At 50.4% G+C, this 15,782-nt stretch overlaps 1 protein-coding gene across 1 annotated transcript in view; it reads left to right on the top strand.

Moving 5' to 3' along the window:
- The window catches only part of ADAMTS17 (ADAM metallopeptidase with thrombospondin type 1 motif 17), a gene marked incomplete at its 5' end in the record, with an annotated part of 284,197 nt that overhangs the window by 84,454 nt on the left and 183,961 nt on the right, over positions 1 to 15,782 (top strand). Inside the window, 3 exons of the mRNA XM_019637849.1 lie at positions 133 to 216; positions 918 to 1,075; positions 5,714 to 5,757. Coding sequence (XP_019493394.1) covers positions 133 to 216; positions 918 to 1,075; positions 5,714 to 5,757 — 286 coding nt within the window. The remainder of the gene's footprint in view (positions 1 to 132; positions 217 to 917; positions 1,076 to 5,713; positions 5,758 to 15,782) is intronic.

Here is a 15,782-nt window from a genome sequence, read left to right as displayed (position 1 = left end):
CCATTGTTGTTTTTCAGATTTCCCTAGTTTTTACCTAAATTCTCTACTCCAGGATCCCATCCAGGATTCTACAGTATTTTTAAAAACTTATATAGTCACACCTTTATTTAGTTCTTTTTTCTCTCTCTATAGGTATACAACATGTTTCAACACCAGAGCCTTGGAATTAAAGTCAACATTCAAGTCACCAAGCTTGTCCTTCTACGACAGCGTCCTGTAAGTCCCTGTCGGCGCCCTTCACGGAAAATGTAACAGGTCTGGAAGCTTCCTCGTCAATGTTGGCCACTAAGGAGGAGTCTGGGGGGTTGTCTGTCCTATCTGCCCTCCCTGGCTTTGCAGATGGCAACAGTATGCCCTGGGCCAGGGACCGGGGATGCCGGTGAGAGGAGAGCAGGTACCATCACCGGAAACTGGGGGAGCATGTTATCCGCTCAGAATCTCGAGGGACCCTGAGCAGTGGGCCTGTATGCATCCCTCCATCATTCGGGCACGTCTCACGTGCATGGACTTGATGGTGAGGTCTTTGCAACCATGGCTACCCTTCCGAAGCTATGCTCGAGCTGCAGCCCAAATTTGGATTCACCATAGCATTGTTTTCTGGTCTTTCAATTGACGATGTTACCTGCAGAGTCAAGCAATGAACGTGACAGGGAGGGACCGATGCTTGGTTGGGTACATTGTGTTCAGTTGGCTGAAAAGAAGAACGCTTTTCTTTAATAACATAGTCTTCCTTTGAACTTGGACGTAGGCCCCTGGTGGCCTGTTGGTCTCTACCAGTGTTAGGTTTGTGTCTGGGGGGAGTGCATCGCAGAATGATGCCCAGCGAGCAGCTGTCTCCACCGCTCCTCTCTAGTCTCAGCAGAAACTCTGGCTCCCATGGGCCTTTGCTTCTCTAAACGGCCCCTAATTCCTTTTAGGCCAAGTTGTCCATTGGGCACCACGGTGAGCGGTCCCTGGAGAGCTTCTGTCACTGGCAGAATGAGGAATATGGAGGCGCACGGTACCTTGGCAACAATCAGGTGCCGGGAGGGAAGGACGATACACCCCCCGTGGATGCTGCTGTATTCGTGACCAGGTAATGCTGGATTTGGCCTGTAGCTGAAAACGGGAGAGGGAAAAGCCATGTCCCATTGGAGAGAAAAGAAGGCAGTGGGCCAGGAATTCAGGCTCGGAAATCAGACCTGGAGCCACCTGCCTGAGCCTCAGTTTCCTCATCAGTAAAATGGGGATAAATGATAGCACCTGCCTCCAAGGTGTGAGGATTAAATGAGCATGGGAAATACTTTTGACAGTGCCTGACGCAAAGTAAGGGCACAGTAAGTGTTAGCCATTATTGGTACTATTGTTATCATTAATTTAAAAGTACTGAAATCCTGGTTAAGAGTCTTAAAACTTCCAAGAAAATCCATTGTTCATAATAGCTGAAATGCAGAAGCAACCCAAGTGTCCATCGATGGACAAATGGATAAACAAAATGTGGTCCATTCAGACAATAGAATAGTATTCAGCCTTAAAAAGGAAGTAAATTCTGACGCCAGCTACGGCGTGTGTGAACTGAGGACGTTATGCTGAGTGAAATAAGCCAGTCACAGAAAAGACAAGTCCTGTATCATTTCACTTATGTGAGATGCCTAGAGCAGTCAAATGCATAGAGACAGAAAGTAGAACCATGGTAGACAGGAGCTGGTGGTCGGAGGGCATGGGGAGTTTTATGGATATAGAGTTTGTTTTGCAAGATGGAAAGACTTCTGAAGTCGGGGTGCACAGCAGTGTGTGTGTGTGAATGGGACCATACTGAAGTGGTCACTTCTAAACTGTTCAGCTGGTCAATTTTATGTTACATGTATTTTACCTCAATTTAAAAAAAAAGTAAAAATGTTCTTTTGTAACTGAACAAATTGAGGGGAGGTCCCGATAGCACACAGACGGTTGTCCGCATAGCTGGCTCTGAGTGTGGATGCTGGGGAGGCCGATGACTGGTGACCCGGAAAAGCAAAGCCCCTTCAAAGGGAGGTGGGGCCCAGGCCAAGGTGTCCTGTGTCACTGTTACCTGCAGCCAGCCAGCCCAGGTACTTGCTTACTCCACGCACTCACCTCAGGAGCTACCTGAGCCATCACGAGTGCTCTCGGCTGCTGTCGAGCTGATGGACTGAACAGGTCCGCGCCCATCCCACCCTCCTGGTCCTCGCAGACGTTAAATGGAAGACCTCCCACGAGGACAGAGGCAGGCAGCATTGGAGTCGGGGCTGGAAGCCAAGTTGGCCGAGAAGCATTGTTTAATAATTAGAGGCTGAGAGCTGCAATTCCCTTGGTTGGGATAATAATGGGCTGATGTTTTCACACGGAAATTGGGTGTGAGGCAGCTGCTGCTCTGGGGAAGCTGTGCTCTCCTCCTCCGTCATCCACGCCGAGGGCCACGCGGGCCAGGCAGTATTTCGGGGCCAATGTCCCGGGGTCCTGGACAGACTGGCTGATGTGAGCTTTGCTCCTCTTTTGCGTTTTTTTCCCCCCTTGGACGGGCTGCGGCTGAGCCCAAGAGTGTGTTCTCCTGGACGCCCACCAACCTTACAGATGGCCAGCTGCGGAATGGGAATATGACATCATGTCCAGCAGATGCTTCTGAGCCAGGAGCGGCAGAAGCTGGATTTTTAGCAGCTGCAGCCATGTCTAGGTCTAAAAGGATGTGTGCACGGATGGAGTTGGGGGCCACACAGGGCCCACACAGGACCGGAGCCCCAGGGGCCTTCAGTGCTTGGCACAGCTTTACCTTTGACTCTACATCTCCCTCGGGAAGCCAGGAGCATGGGACTTTCCCCGCAAACTCGGGTCTGTGCTCCTGGGAGACACCAGGATAGAACACTCAGGGCTGGCCCAGACCATGACCCCTGGGAGACCTCCAGCTGTCCGTCAAGCTTCCCCTGCATGTGACTCCATCCGGCTCCCCAGGAATAGTCTTCTTTTCAACCTCCTGACCAAGGGGGGCCCCTTGCAGGCCCGGCTCATGGGGAGTGCTCATTGAGTAGCTGTGGACCAAGTTGAACGTTTTACCAGGTTTCCAAACACTGGGGAATGGCGAGGCCACTTCACCAGTGAGTTTGTAGGGCATGTCGAAAGTGGTCTGGAAATGTATGTCAGCCGTTTAATAATGAAGGAGCCATTGTTTATTAAGCTCCAACTGGATGCCAGGCAATAGGCTATGCCCAGGACTAGCTACATAACTTGTGGGGCCCAGTGCGGAATGAAAACGTGGGACCCCATATTCAAACATTATCGAGAATTTCAAAGTGGCAACAGCAGAGCATTAAACCAAGTTGGGGGCTGGGGCTGCTGAGGGCAGGGCCTGTGTGACTGCATGGGTCACACACCGTGAAGTCAGCCTGTCACATACATCCGCATGGCCTTCTCTATCTTGGGGAGCAAATGGTGACACCTGAATGGACTTACCAACTGGATAGCTGCACCTGGGACCCATTTTTTCCTTCCCTAAATGAACTCTGTAGCCTCTACATGTGTGTGTCATGAGTTGGCTGTGGGAGCTGGATTACCTGGAGATGAAGCTGCCCCCGCCGGCAGATGGCCTACTTTTCATTTTCTGAGAAAGGACCTTGACCAAGAAGGAGAGAGAAGGTTCAAATTTGGGTGAACTCTTTCAAGCCAGGCCTCTCACTGAGCTTGGTCCTCCATGGGCACACCACACCTCTGCCCACCTCCTCAGGAGAAGCAAAGGATGGGGCTGCCAGGGGCACCATTCGAGACCACCAGTTCCCCCCTTAGAGTGGCCACGGGATGGGAGAACACGCAGAACCTGTCAGCTAACAGGGCTGGCTGTCTCCACGATTTACTTCTGCCTGTGAACTGGGCGCCATCATTGGTTCCGTTCTCTTCTGTTGGATTGATGGTCACAGGCCTTTTCTCCCTGTGCCCAGGCGAGGCAGTGGGATAAAGCTTTCAATATGCTCAATTGCTCACTCTGGGAAAATCTGGAAGAAGATCTTAGGCCAGCCTGGTGGTGTGTGTGTGTGTGTGTGTGTGTGTGTGTGTGTGTGTGTGTGTGCTTGTGTGAAACATCAAAGAGGGTGTCAGATCAAGAATGTTGGGTTGGGGTTAGGTAGACACCGGACCAGGGAGCATATGAATGTCCCTGCTTTTGTGTGTGTTTCCTCTCTGCTGCTTCTTTGCCACCCTCCACTGCCTGTTAGTCTTATACAAAGTCGACTGTGACAGAAAAATCAAGTCACGAGGCGTCCTGTTCCTATGTCCTGTTCCTATGGTTATTCCCTTGGAAATCCCGTTGCTTTTGGAGTGGGTTATGAAAAGTACAGGGTCTTGAAGGCTTCCTTTTTTCCTTTGTTAAAAGTTTTAAAATTGATTACCAAAATTATATTTGTTTATTATGGAAAAATTAGAAACTTGAAGTCAGCAAAACCCATGTGAGTTGCTGATAGGATCAGCCCCTCACTGTCCCCTACGCCAGTTTGGGGTCCACACCTTCAAAGGTGTCACCCCCCCCCTCCCAAGGCTGCCTGCCTGCCCTCTCCTCTGGGCTCCCAGGATGTCCGGGGCACCTGGTAAGACTAATTTGGCCTGAGGCACTGGGTCCGGACCAGGGAATTCTGTCCACAGGACCTCGAGTGGAATCTTTTAAGCCTACAGACCCAGAATCTGTGGGTGTAAGTGGGTGGGTGGAATCTTCCACAGCCCCTAGGTGAGTCATTGAATGAATGACTGAGTGTCAGAAAGGGAAGCTGTTACACAACGGGATAAGGCATAAGCCCAGGAAGGAAGACGAGGTGTGGCCCAACAAGGACCTGCCACTAAACTCTTTCACAGTTTTGCTTTGGGGCCAATCTTGTGGGGCTGGCCCCATCTTCTATCCCAGAAGGTTTTTAAAAAGCAAAATGAGAAGAGGTGGCTTCAAAACACACCTTGTAAACCTGAAAGCTGTGCTTAAGTGTGTTCAGAGAATTGTAGATGAGCTTTCTACCTGCCCCGCACGGTCCCCCCTGAGAAGATGAGCTGGGCACTCCTCCCCTCAGCTGGTCCCAGGCAGGGCACTGCCCCCAACAGTGCCCGGTTCAGCTCCTGACTGTGGGAACCCATGGAAGAAATCCTGGGAAAAGAAGGGCCCAGACCCTTTGTTTCATACCTGAGCAGCTAAGTCCCATGTACCTCCAGAACTGGGGCTGGACTAGGCTTTGACTATCTCCAATCTCTCATCTGTTCACAACTACACACCTGAGGATCCTGGGGAGAATCTAATGTTTAGAAATGACCTTTTGGTTGTCTTCTCATATAAGTGATACATGGTCCTTGCAGCATCTAAAACCGAGTCGAGCAGCTTGGGGAAGTCATCATGGTTTGCTGATATTGACTAATAATTGTCTGTGCTACATGACTTGGCAAACATCTTCTTGTAAAACGTTTTCAGCTGTTGGAAGGAGTCCTTCCAGCAACTGAGGGTTACGTATGGAATAGTTTAGCTATAAAAGGAAGGTCTCGTGAGATTTCTGGGCCTTCTAGTTGGAAAAGTGGATGGGTTACTCTTGGCAAATGCTGCTAGTTGTTATTTATTGTAACCTGTGACAACTAAGTAATAACGCTGCTATGGGCAGGGCGACGAACCAAGATTAATTGACAGTGTTTTATTCTCCCATTCTTGGGGGTGTTACATACACCTGACTGGTTTTTTTGTTTTTTGTTTTTTCCGTTTTAGGACAGATTTCTGTGTACACAAAGATGAACCGTGCGACACCGTTGGTAAGTTTCAAGTTAGAATAACCGTTTAAAGGGCTATTTATAATTTGTGATAATTGCTGCCTTTTGCTGTTGCCCCCTTTTTTGTAAATTGATTCTTTGACTTTATTCTACTTTTTTCTTTTTCCTGGACTGTTTTGAGGTTGTGTATGGCAGAAGGCACGTAGATAGAGGGTTAATAAGGAAGATGTGAAAAGTTAAGTCAATGGAGGAGCCACTAGGCTGTCCCAAGCTGACTGTACTTGGTTACATTTGGTTCTGAGCCTCTTGGTCACCAGTGCAGGAGAGGGGATCCCACTGAGTGATGTGATTGTTGGTTTATTCTCGTGCACATGGATGACTTTTACTAAGTGTCCTAGGTGACATGTGACTGTGGTTGTGAGGCTGGTCTCCTCCACCAGCCTTGGCCCCAGGCTCATCGCTTTCTGGTCAAACAGTAACAATACCACCCCCAGTCAGTGCTGGAAAATCACATTTTTCTTCTCCTCCCCTCCCCCTTCCACCTTCTTCTTCTGTCCCCAGTTATATCTGGCTTGCTCTTGACTTCTCATAGGTTTCAAATTGGAACCATTGAGTGTAGGACTAGACTGCTTGATTCATAGTAGGGTCACCTGGAGGGTTTCTGATTTGATCTACAATAACACACACCTTTGTTCCCCAAGAAGTTGAAATATTGTACTGCCAAAAGCAAAATTCTGAATCGAATGTGCTTAGAATTATCAGAAAATTTAAGGATAACAGTGTAGGACTGAAAAATATATATTATTATGGAATTGAAATGTTAAAAGCCTGTGCTTCCCATGGAGTCCTAGCGGTGTGTCATCTCAAGCCTTCACTTTGGCTCTGTCACATCCAAGCCCGTGACCTTGGGTATATCTTCATTATCCATAAAATGATCACTTTAGGTGACTTATAAGACCCTTCAAAATCCAATGTAATGGTAGCTGACATTTATGTCACATTGTAGCATTTATAAACGATCCTTTTATATGTCCTATGTCATCAACCGTCTAAACCAGCGGTTCTCAACCTGTGGGTCGCGACCCCTTTGGGGGTCGAACGACCCTTTCACAGGGGTCGCCTAAGACCATCGGAAAACAAAAAGATATTTACATTACGATTCATAACAGTAGAAAAATTACAGTTATAGAGTAGCAACGAAAATAATTTTATGGTTGGGGGTCACCACAACATGAGGAACTGTATTAAGGGGTCGCGGCATTAGGAAGGTTGAGAACTGCTGGTCTAAACGAACCTGAAAGTTGTATGTCAAAAATCAACCAACCAACCTGAGCTTTGTATTTGGGGGAGGTGTGTCCATAACAGAATGACCAGACAAATGCAATGTGACATAGGCGTCCGTAGAGGGACAGCTGACACTGACACATGTCTGAGCCTGGTTGGGGCTGTAGAAGACTAGTGTATGTTGATCTCTGTCCACTGACAGGGTTGCCATGACAAGTGCCATCCGGAGGAGTGGCACCTCTTTCCCAGTGCTCATGAGTCAGCTTTGACGGCCACCCTCTTTCTGTCCACAAGGGCCCTGCTCCAAGCTTGTCCTGCTCCCTGAGCTTGAGCCTGTGGAGGCACGGATCCCTCATGCTCCCTGGACCATGCACTACATGGAGCAGAGCTCTATCCTTAACCCGTGTGTCATGTCCTTCAGCGCCCGGCACAGGGCTTGGGAGGCTCAATCGCCACTGTTGAATGAATGAATGAATGAATGAATGCAGATAAAGGACCTCCAGTGTTTTTGAACAACATGCACCTGATTACATGGTTTTCTTTCATATGAGGTAGAGCTGGCTTTTATCTTCTTCCGAATATGTAACGTCCACCTCCTCCAGTAACTGTGATTACGTGCAGTATTTCAGCTGACAGAAGAGACTAGCCCTGAGTTCCATGTTCCCCCTGAGCACCTTCTTGCGTCCTGTCTCACTGTGGGGCTGTCTGGGTTTCCACTCCGCAAATTGCTGAAAGGTGCTGTTTATACAGGACTTGGCTCCTTTCTCTTTTCCCACGGTATTCCGGGCTTTTATTCCATGCAAATGATTAGTGGGTTTTCTTTGTTTGTTTTTGTTTTGGGTCTTTCTTTTTGTGTAGGGGGGGTGTCTTTTTTTTTTGGCGGGGGGAAGCCAGTTCCACTTAATGCTTTCTTCCCAAAGTTTCTACTGCTTTTCTCTTGTGTGGTTTCATAACATTCATCTATTTTCTATTGTCTCCTGTCCCCCATGGTTACAGAATCAAACAGGCCCCAACAGCTGCGCATGGGCCATGGTGGGACAGCGGAACGGCCCGCTTCTCTCCACCTTGGCTGAGCTGCTGATTAAATGGAAGTGTTCCCAGGGAGACAGGCGAGGGGACCAGCAGGAGCCCCTGCGGCCGGCCTCGTGGGCTGGTTGCAGCATTTCCTCTGCCACAGAGCTCCAATTGCCAAGATAAACATAAGTTTGGAGATCAAGTGGAAACCCCAAGAGGGTTTCCTCTTGGAAACAGCAATCAATAAGTGTTGGGCCAAGAAGTCTTTTTCTTCCACACCCAGATTTGCACAGCCTGCGTGTGAAGGTCGGAGGGAGGAGAGGTTGCAGGGGTGAGGGCTAGGGTGCCGAGCAGGCAGGTCAGGGAGGGGGTCCCGAAGCTCCTGGCTCTGCTCCTGACCAGGGTGTGACCTCGGGCTTGTTACCATCGCCTCCTCATCCGTGGATCATGATCTGCCTGTTGCACGCCTGGTGGTGATGTCAGGGTTCAGTATATGAACAAACAAATGTAAAGCGTTTGCATAGTGCCTGCCCGCCATGGAAAACGGCGACTGTGATTTTTATTAGCTGCTTCTAGAAGTTGACCAGCTGTTGTAGGGTCTTTGTTCCAGAAGGTGCCTGATACTTCCAATCCACCAGCAGTTCCCACCTGCTCTGCCTTCACAGTACGTTTGACCTTTGAAGTCCAGGGGGCTTTGGGGGCTAATCTCCCCCCCACTTGCAGTAAAAAATCTGAGGATAACCTTTGACCTGAGGCATTGGTTCTAGGATCCCCATGAATACTAAAATCCATGGATACTCAAGTCCCTGATAAAAAATGACAGAACAACACAGTCAGCCCTCCACATCTGCGGCTTCCCAGCTGTGGGTAGAAAATACCAAGGGCTGACTGTGTGTGTACTTATAAGAAAAATTTGTGTATAAGTTGACCCATGCTGCTCAGACCTGTGTTGTTCAAGGGTGAGCCGTGAATCCTTAATCAGACCTCTTAACCACACCTGCCGTTCCCCCATAGTCCAGGCTTCGGTCAGCCTTAGCTGCTGGGTCTCCTGGTCTCGTGGCCTCCTGGGCAGCTCATCCTTACGTGACTGTTAGAACATAAGTCAGATCACGTGAGTTTCTTGCTCCCAATCCTCCAGTGGCTTCAGAACAAATGCAAAGACCTGAGGCCCCCAGAACATGGGGCCCCTGGCTGTCTTACTGACCCCATCCCTTGGCACTGCTACCGTCACTCACTGATGCCAGCCCTGCTGGCTTCCACCTTGCTCCTGCCTTGCCAACCTTGTGCCCATGTCAGGGCTTTGCACGTGGCTGTCGCTGGGCCTGGCATGCTCTCCCTCTGACCCCTCTTTGGCTCACTCTGTCCTGCCCTTCAGGTCTCTCTGTTCAAATAGCAACTTCTCAGAGAGGCAGAAGCAGGCCCTCCATGTCCTGCTCCCTTATCACTATGCACCATTCCATGTTTATCTGGGAACTGTCAGCCTCTGCAGCACAAATGTGAACCCTGGGAAGGCACTTTATCTTCATGTCCCCCTCACTGTAATCCCAGCGCTAGCACATGATATTATAGAAAGTTGATGAATGTTTGTTGTACAACTGAATGAATGAACGAAAACGCACCTGTGGAACAAGTACATTTGTAGTGGTATTTGGAGAGAGCAAGGCCCAGAGCCCATGGCTAGGGAGTTTTCAGTTCCATTTATGACGCCAGCTTACCATCTTAAAAAAGGATGGTCACCCGTGTGTTACTCTTCTGTACTTTTTGACATCATTTTATCTGTGCGATGGGTAAAGGAGCTTCTGCTTCAACCCCTATTTATTGCATATTTAGATACTCCACTTTTAAGAAGCAATGTTAGGCAGTGGGCTTGGGGATGAAGAATGGCGTTCCTCCCGTGGGGTGACACCAGATGCGTCTCTCCTGCTGTGAGACCTCGGGCAATTGAATGATTACACACTGCCTCACACGTAGATTTGAAAATGGGAATAAAACAGTTGTCTGTGCATACTTGTAGAACCGTTTTGAGGACAAAACAAGATGAAGCCTGGGTGTGTGGTCCGGCAGGCACTGCAAACTCAGTCCGTGTTCTCCTGCCTCGCTGGGAGGGGTCAGGTGACTTGTTCAGGTATGCAGAGAGAGGAAGGGTCCAGGTCTGGTGACTCTGAGTCCGACCCTGTCGGACGTCGCCCTCTGTGGCTGCACAGGTTTCCCGGAACAGGGAGGGAGGGGTATGGCTGGTGGCACATCTATGGCCCACCCACCAGCGTGTTTTTGATTCAGAGGAAATAAAGCTCATTGGGAGGGGATGGGGGTGGGGGGGGGCATATAACCTCTCTGCATGACTTGATGTTGGTCTAGTAATACCAGAGTATTTGATCTGTATCTGGCTCTAGTTCCATCTCCCCCACGCGCCCCCAAAGCCACCAAAGCCCATGGATGTGTCCACACCCAGGACTTGAATATCACCTCTGCCTTTGGGGGATGATTCGGGTTGGGGGCGGGGAGGGGGCTGCAGAGGAGAACCCGAGCCTCCCACCCTGACTGCCCTGCAGACAGGGGTCTCACCTGGAGACACTGGCTTGCCATACTAGTGTGGGGGGCTACGTTGGCTCTGTTGAGGAAAGTTTTGTCTTCTGCGATTTGTCATGAAGTTTGGAATTTCACTCTGGCCCGGGGTCCCCAGCCCAACCCGATTTTTCTGCCTTTTATTCTGAGCGTAAATGTCCTCATTACTTCAGCTGAGGGAAAGCAAGTCTTGACTCTTAAGACAGTTCAAGCGGGGGAAGGTCCCCTTGATTCATTTCTGTTAATCTGTGAAGTTACAGAGTAATATCTATAAGTAAATGAAGGTTTAGGAACTAGATGTGAAGGCTAAGAAAGGAGAATGATGCCAAACAGTTTTTCTGCGTCTATGCTCAGCCCAAATTTGGGTTCAAAAGAAGAAAAATGATGAGGAATTACTACACATCATTCAAGGCTCTGGGGGATTACTGTCAGATTACATAATACAACCATGGGTGAATCTGAGGCCAGAAAATGTATACCCAAAGCCCAGAAGAAAACGGCAGACCATACATGACCCTTTTGCATGAGGTTTAGCAAGTTCAGGAAAAGTCGACACCTGACAAGCCAAGCACGTGATCCAAACACCTCTTGCCCCGAGAAAAGCCATGGGCATGCTGGGAAATTCCTCATCATGTGACCTCAGCTCTGAGGAAGGCCTTTTAATCACAACTAAGAGATTAGCTGGTGAAACACGTAGAAAAATATAGTTTGATTGCAGATGGTCCATGGAGAAGCGAACAAGGTCACCTCTTAGTCATGGCCAGGTCCCTTTGTCCCACCCCTGCCAGGCCAGCTGACGAGAGGTGCCGGCCTTTCCTGTAAGGAGATCACTGTCTGCGCAGTTCCAGTGGCTGGTTGATGAAGGAAGAAGCCAAGGCACGCTGGGAAATGTCTTTAACAAAATGAGAATTACCAGAGAGTTAGATGTAGGGGTCATTGCCAAGAGGCATTACGCTGAAGCCTAAATTAAACTTTTCATTGGATTATCTGATGATAAGTAGTTGGGCCTTTGGGATTTTATTGTCTTTGATAAATGGCACGGGTTCAGCATTTAAAGCAACATAGGCCATAACATAACCCAGTGCTGGAAATAATGAGGCACGCCATTGCTAGCTACAAAGCAAGTTAAATTACCCCGATGGAAGTGTTTATCTTGAAGAGAGCTTTGGATTCTCTCTCCCCTAGGGTGTGTGGGCTCAGCATCTGTACTCTGATGGGAAGGGTTTCCAACTGTGAAATCCCTTTTGGTGCCAACAGAGTTCTCAGCGCTGGGAGGGAAGGGTGGCCGCCTTCCAGCACTTACCTTGCCAATCCCGCCTTCTCCCCAAAGACCATTCTACCCCCTCGCTGCTGGGAGACAGAGTGATGGCCTCCTACCTCGGTTGCCAGGCAGAGTCCGAACACCTGTGTCTGGAGGTGTTGGATAGAGCGATGGGCTTTGCTTCTGCTGAGATACCTGTGTGTGTGTGTGTGTGTGTGTGTGTGTGTGTGTATGTGTGTGTGTTTTAAAATTTTTCTTGTAATTCTCTTTCTTTCAAGGGTTATTGTTACCTGTGAGGTACCTTCATTTAAACAACAAAACCTGTTAAATCCAGTGCTTGCTAAACTGTTGCCAAATGGCTAAGCTTGATGTCCATGTGAAATGTCAGTCTCGCCTGAGCTAGCCCACGGGCCAGGCCTGAGATGGACCTCAGGAAGACGCCCCCGGACAGCCAGACCCTCTGTCTCACAGAAGCATGTGCACCAGCACGCCGCCGCTACGTTGAGACTGTTCCGAGCCAGGTCGGTTTCCTCTTGACCCGTGGCTGGACCTCGCCCTTCCTGCTGGTGGGCCTGGAATTCGCTCAGCGTTCCTGGCATTAGCTGCTTTTCCTCCAACTCTGCACCAATATCTGGAGCGAGTACACACTAGAATCTGCTACCGTTGAGCTGACTCCCAGCCCTGGACTCTCTGCCGACAGGTTCGGTAGAACCTAGAGATCAGGCCCGAGAAGGCGGTGAGCAGGGAGGACAGCCCTCGCGGATATGTTCCTGCTGTCTTCAAACAATACTGAGGGTTTTCTCAGTCAATACTCTCTGGCTCTCCTAAATGCCTAACTTTGGTTATGCTTGTGCAGGCTTGACCAGGAAGCTTCTAGAAGTTCAGCATGGGCTGGGTGGTGGGGGGTGGGAGTGGTGAGTTGAAGCCCTTGAAGCCAGTTGATGTGCCTGCCAGCCTGTCTGCCTTTGTCTGGTGAGGGAGGCAAGCGCAGTCACGTTTTCCTTGCGTTGGTGACTTGAAGTGACTTTGGGAAGCACTTTGTCCTAGCCCTGTGTGTGCCTGCTCACCGGAGCTCAGTCAGTGTGTCACCACCTTATGACAGTTTTCCTTGCATTTCCCAACTGCTTTTCAACGGCAGGCTTTGCATTTGCCCAGGTGGAGGGAGCTTTGTGCTTGGTTCTCCAAGGCTCTGTGGGGGCGGGGAGCCAGCGGCTTCGGTGGCGCGTGTGGCCTGTGAGGTGATGCCTCTGGGACATCGTGTGGCTCTGTGTGGTCAACATGCAGTGGGCTGTTTGGGCCGGAGTCCAGGAGACTGGGGCCAGACTCACTGCGGTTCTCAGTCCGGGGAGCGTCCTTGCACATGTGAAGTCAGGACCCTGGTAAATGGGCGGGGCCACGGGCTTCACAGAGCAAAAGCCACTGAAATGAGCGTTATCATGCTGCAGACCAGACATCGGCAGAGAACTCATTCATCAGGCAGGGTTTGCAAGGGAATGATCAACAAGACTCGCATTTCAGGTCAGAGGAGCCGGGCAGAAAATGAAACAGTGGGGCTGGGGAGCATGGCCCCACCCACCTCCTGGGTCGACATTGGGAATGGGTCGGGGAGAGGCTCGAAAGGAGACAGGTGTGTGATGGCCTGGAATGGTCTTTCAGGTCCCGTTGTCAAGCTGTCGGGCTGCACAGGACTTAAAACTATGTTGGGGCCTCATCGCCTGCCGGTTAGATGGTAAACTGCTGAGAGGGGGTCTTCAGGGCTAATATGTAATAGCCATCTTCCCCTCCCAAGCTTGGAGCCCGTGGCTTCACAATTCATGCTGAGGAGGCTGCTGGGGGGAGGAGCCCTGAATGTCGCTGCATGCATCACCCAGGAATTACCCACTTCACCCCCTGAGATTTCGCCAGGAATCTCTAGCTTCTCCCCTTGCAGTCGTCATGGACAGGGCTTGGGAGGGTGAGGGCTCCTTCCCCAGACCTCCGGGCAGACCAGCCCCCACACTTCCTAGGAGCGCCTTCCTGTAGCTGAGCTCTGCACACACATGGGGTGCGGGGAGTGAGGTTCTATGAGAACACACAGGCGTGGCATTCCAAGTGCCACACCTTTGCCTGTCTTACCTGCCTATTGGTTTCTCGCCTCTCACATCAAGACCTCCACTTCAGACAAGCCAGTGTCCCGGGCCCTGAAGAAAGCACCCCATCCACTGTCGCCCTTGAGCCTTCCTCTTCCCCTGGGCCAGCTCATCTTTCGGGGACCAGCTACTTTATCCACCAATGAATCAATCATGAATTCAATAGTGTTCGTTAGCACCTGCTTGGAGCGCAGTGCCGTGGTTACAGTGCTGTGCACACCAGGTCGCCTTTGTGCCTTTAGAATGCTTACAGTCTCATCGCGGACACACACAGAAGACACGGTCATACACATAGGTACGGCTGCAGACATTGTGCTCAAGTCCTTGAAGGCCAAGTTCAGGGTGCTAGAGAGTGGACACACAGGGACATCCTGAGAAGTCACATGACAGCTGAGATCTGAGGTGTGAGAAGGGGTGGGTCCTGAAAATGTTTGGGGAAAGAATTTGTAGGCGAGGAGGTGGCCCCTTCCAGGCAGGAAGAAGCTGGCTGCGTTTGAGGGACGAAAAGGAACCAAACAGTGAACAGTAAGGCAGAGGGGGAGGCAGGGCCATAGCACAGGAGGCCCCGGAGGCTCTGTTGAGGTTGTGGGTTTTATTCCACTAGGTGGCTCATGGTGAAAGAACCTCGGGTAGATGCCGTGATTTGATTTACTTTTAAAGTGGAAGGCGGGGTGGTCAGGAAAGGAAGCCATCCTACAATGATGGCGGGAGTGGCAGGCACTGCTGGATGTGTCCTGACAGCCATGTCCCGCCTCCTCTCATACCTCACCTGTTCCCATCCTCAAGTGGTAAACCAATCATGGAAGTCCATTTCCCTGCGCCACATAATCCCTTGTCCAGCCTCCCTGGCAGCAGCGGTCATCTGACCACAGTAGGCCGGGTCAACCTCAGGGAAAGCCTGCTGGGAGCTTCAGGGAAAGATCCCCCGGGAAGCTGCTGTGGGAGGGTAGTGCTGGAGCTGCAGCAGCCATCTTGGGATCATGAGGAGAGGCCAGTAGACACAGACTTGGCACCCAGAGCTGTGCCCTCACCGGGCTACCTAATCAGCCAAGAACAACCCACCTCCAGACCTCTGCTTTGTGCAAGGCTGCTGCCTCGATGATTAAGCCACAGCTAGCCAGGATTTTCGATTCCTTGCAGCCAAATGCATCCTAATGTATAGGTCGGGGCGATGAAGAAATGAGGGTGGACCTGAGCTCTCCAAATCCATATGGCTTAGGAGTGAACTGAAGGTGAGTGGGGAGGGACAGAGAGGGGCTGGTGAGGGTTCCTGGCATGAGCAGAGGGTGATGGCAGGTAGGAGTCTGAAGCATATCCATTTTGTTTGCCAGCCAGCAACTTGCACAGCTCCCAGCATAGTAGACATTCAATATTTTGGTCGAGGTGAAACTGCTTTGATTTGGAGCTGTCACTGAGGCTCAGGTTCGGTTTGAGACAGTGAGAAATCCAGCTGGGAGTGTCAAGGAGGCATGATACACGGGCCTAGATTTTCCAAGAGAGATCTGTCTGGGACAGCAATTAGCGCTCAGATGGGCCCAAAGCCGTGGGAAGAATGTGGTGACCTGGGGTGTCCGAGGGGAGGAGGTGGCCGGTCAGCTCCTCCTTTTCTCTGATCAGCCCATCTGGTATCTTCATTTTTATGTACTTTGAAATGATAGACATCACATATTTGTCACTTAATTGCATCAAATCAAAATATTAGGTTGAGTCACATGAAAGTTTATAATTCAAAACTTTGAGTTTCAGGCGACGTGACCTTGTGTCATTGGTGCTTGAGTGACGCAGGGCTCAGGGCCATTGCCCCCCCACCCCCC

This window comes from Hipposideros armiger, unplaced genomic scaffold (genome assembly GCF_001890085.2).
Source record: "Hipposideros armiger isolate ML-2016 unplaced genomic scaffold, ASM189008v1 scaffold_35, whole genome shotgun sequence".
Classification (NCBI taxonomy): Eukaryota; Metazoa; Chordata; class Mammalia; order Chiroptera; family Hipposideridae; genus Hipposideros; species Hipposideros armiger.
The sequence above is the reverse complement of the archived record's forward strand: the minus strand, read 5'-3'. Positions and strand labels throughout refer to the sequence as shown.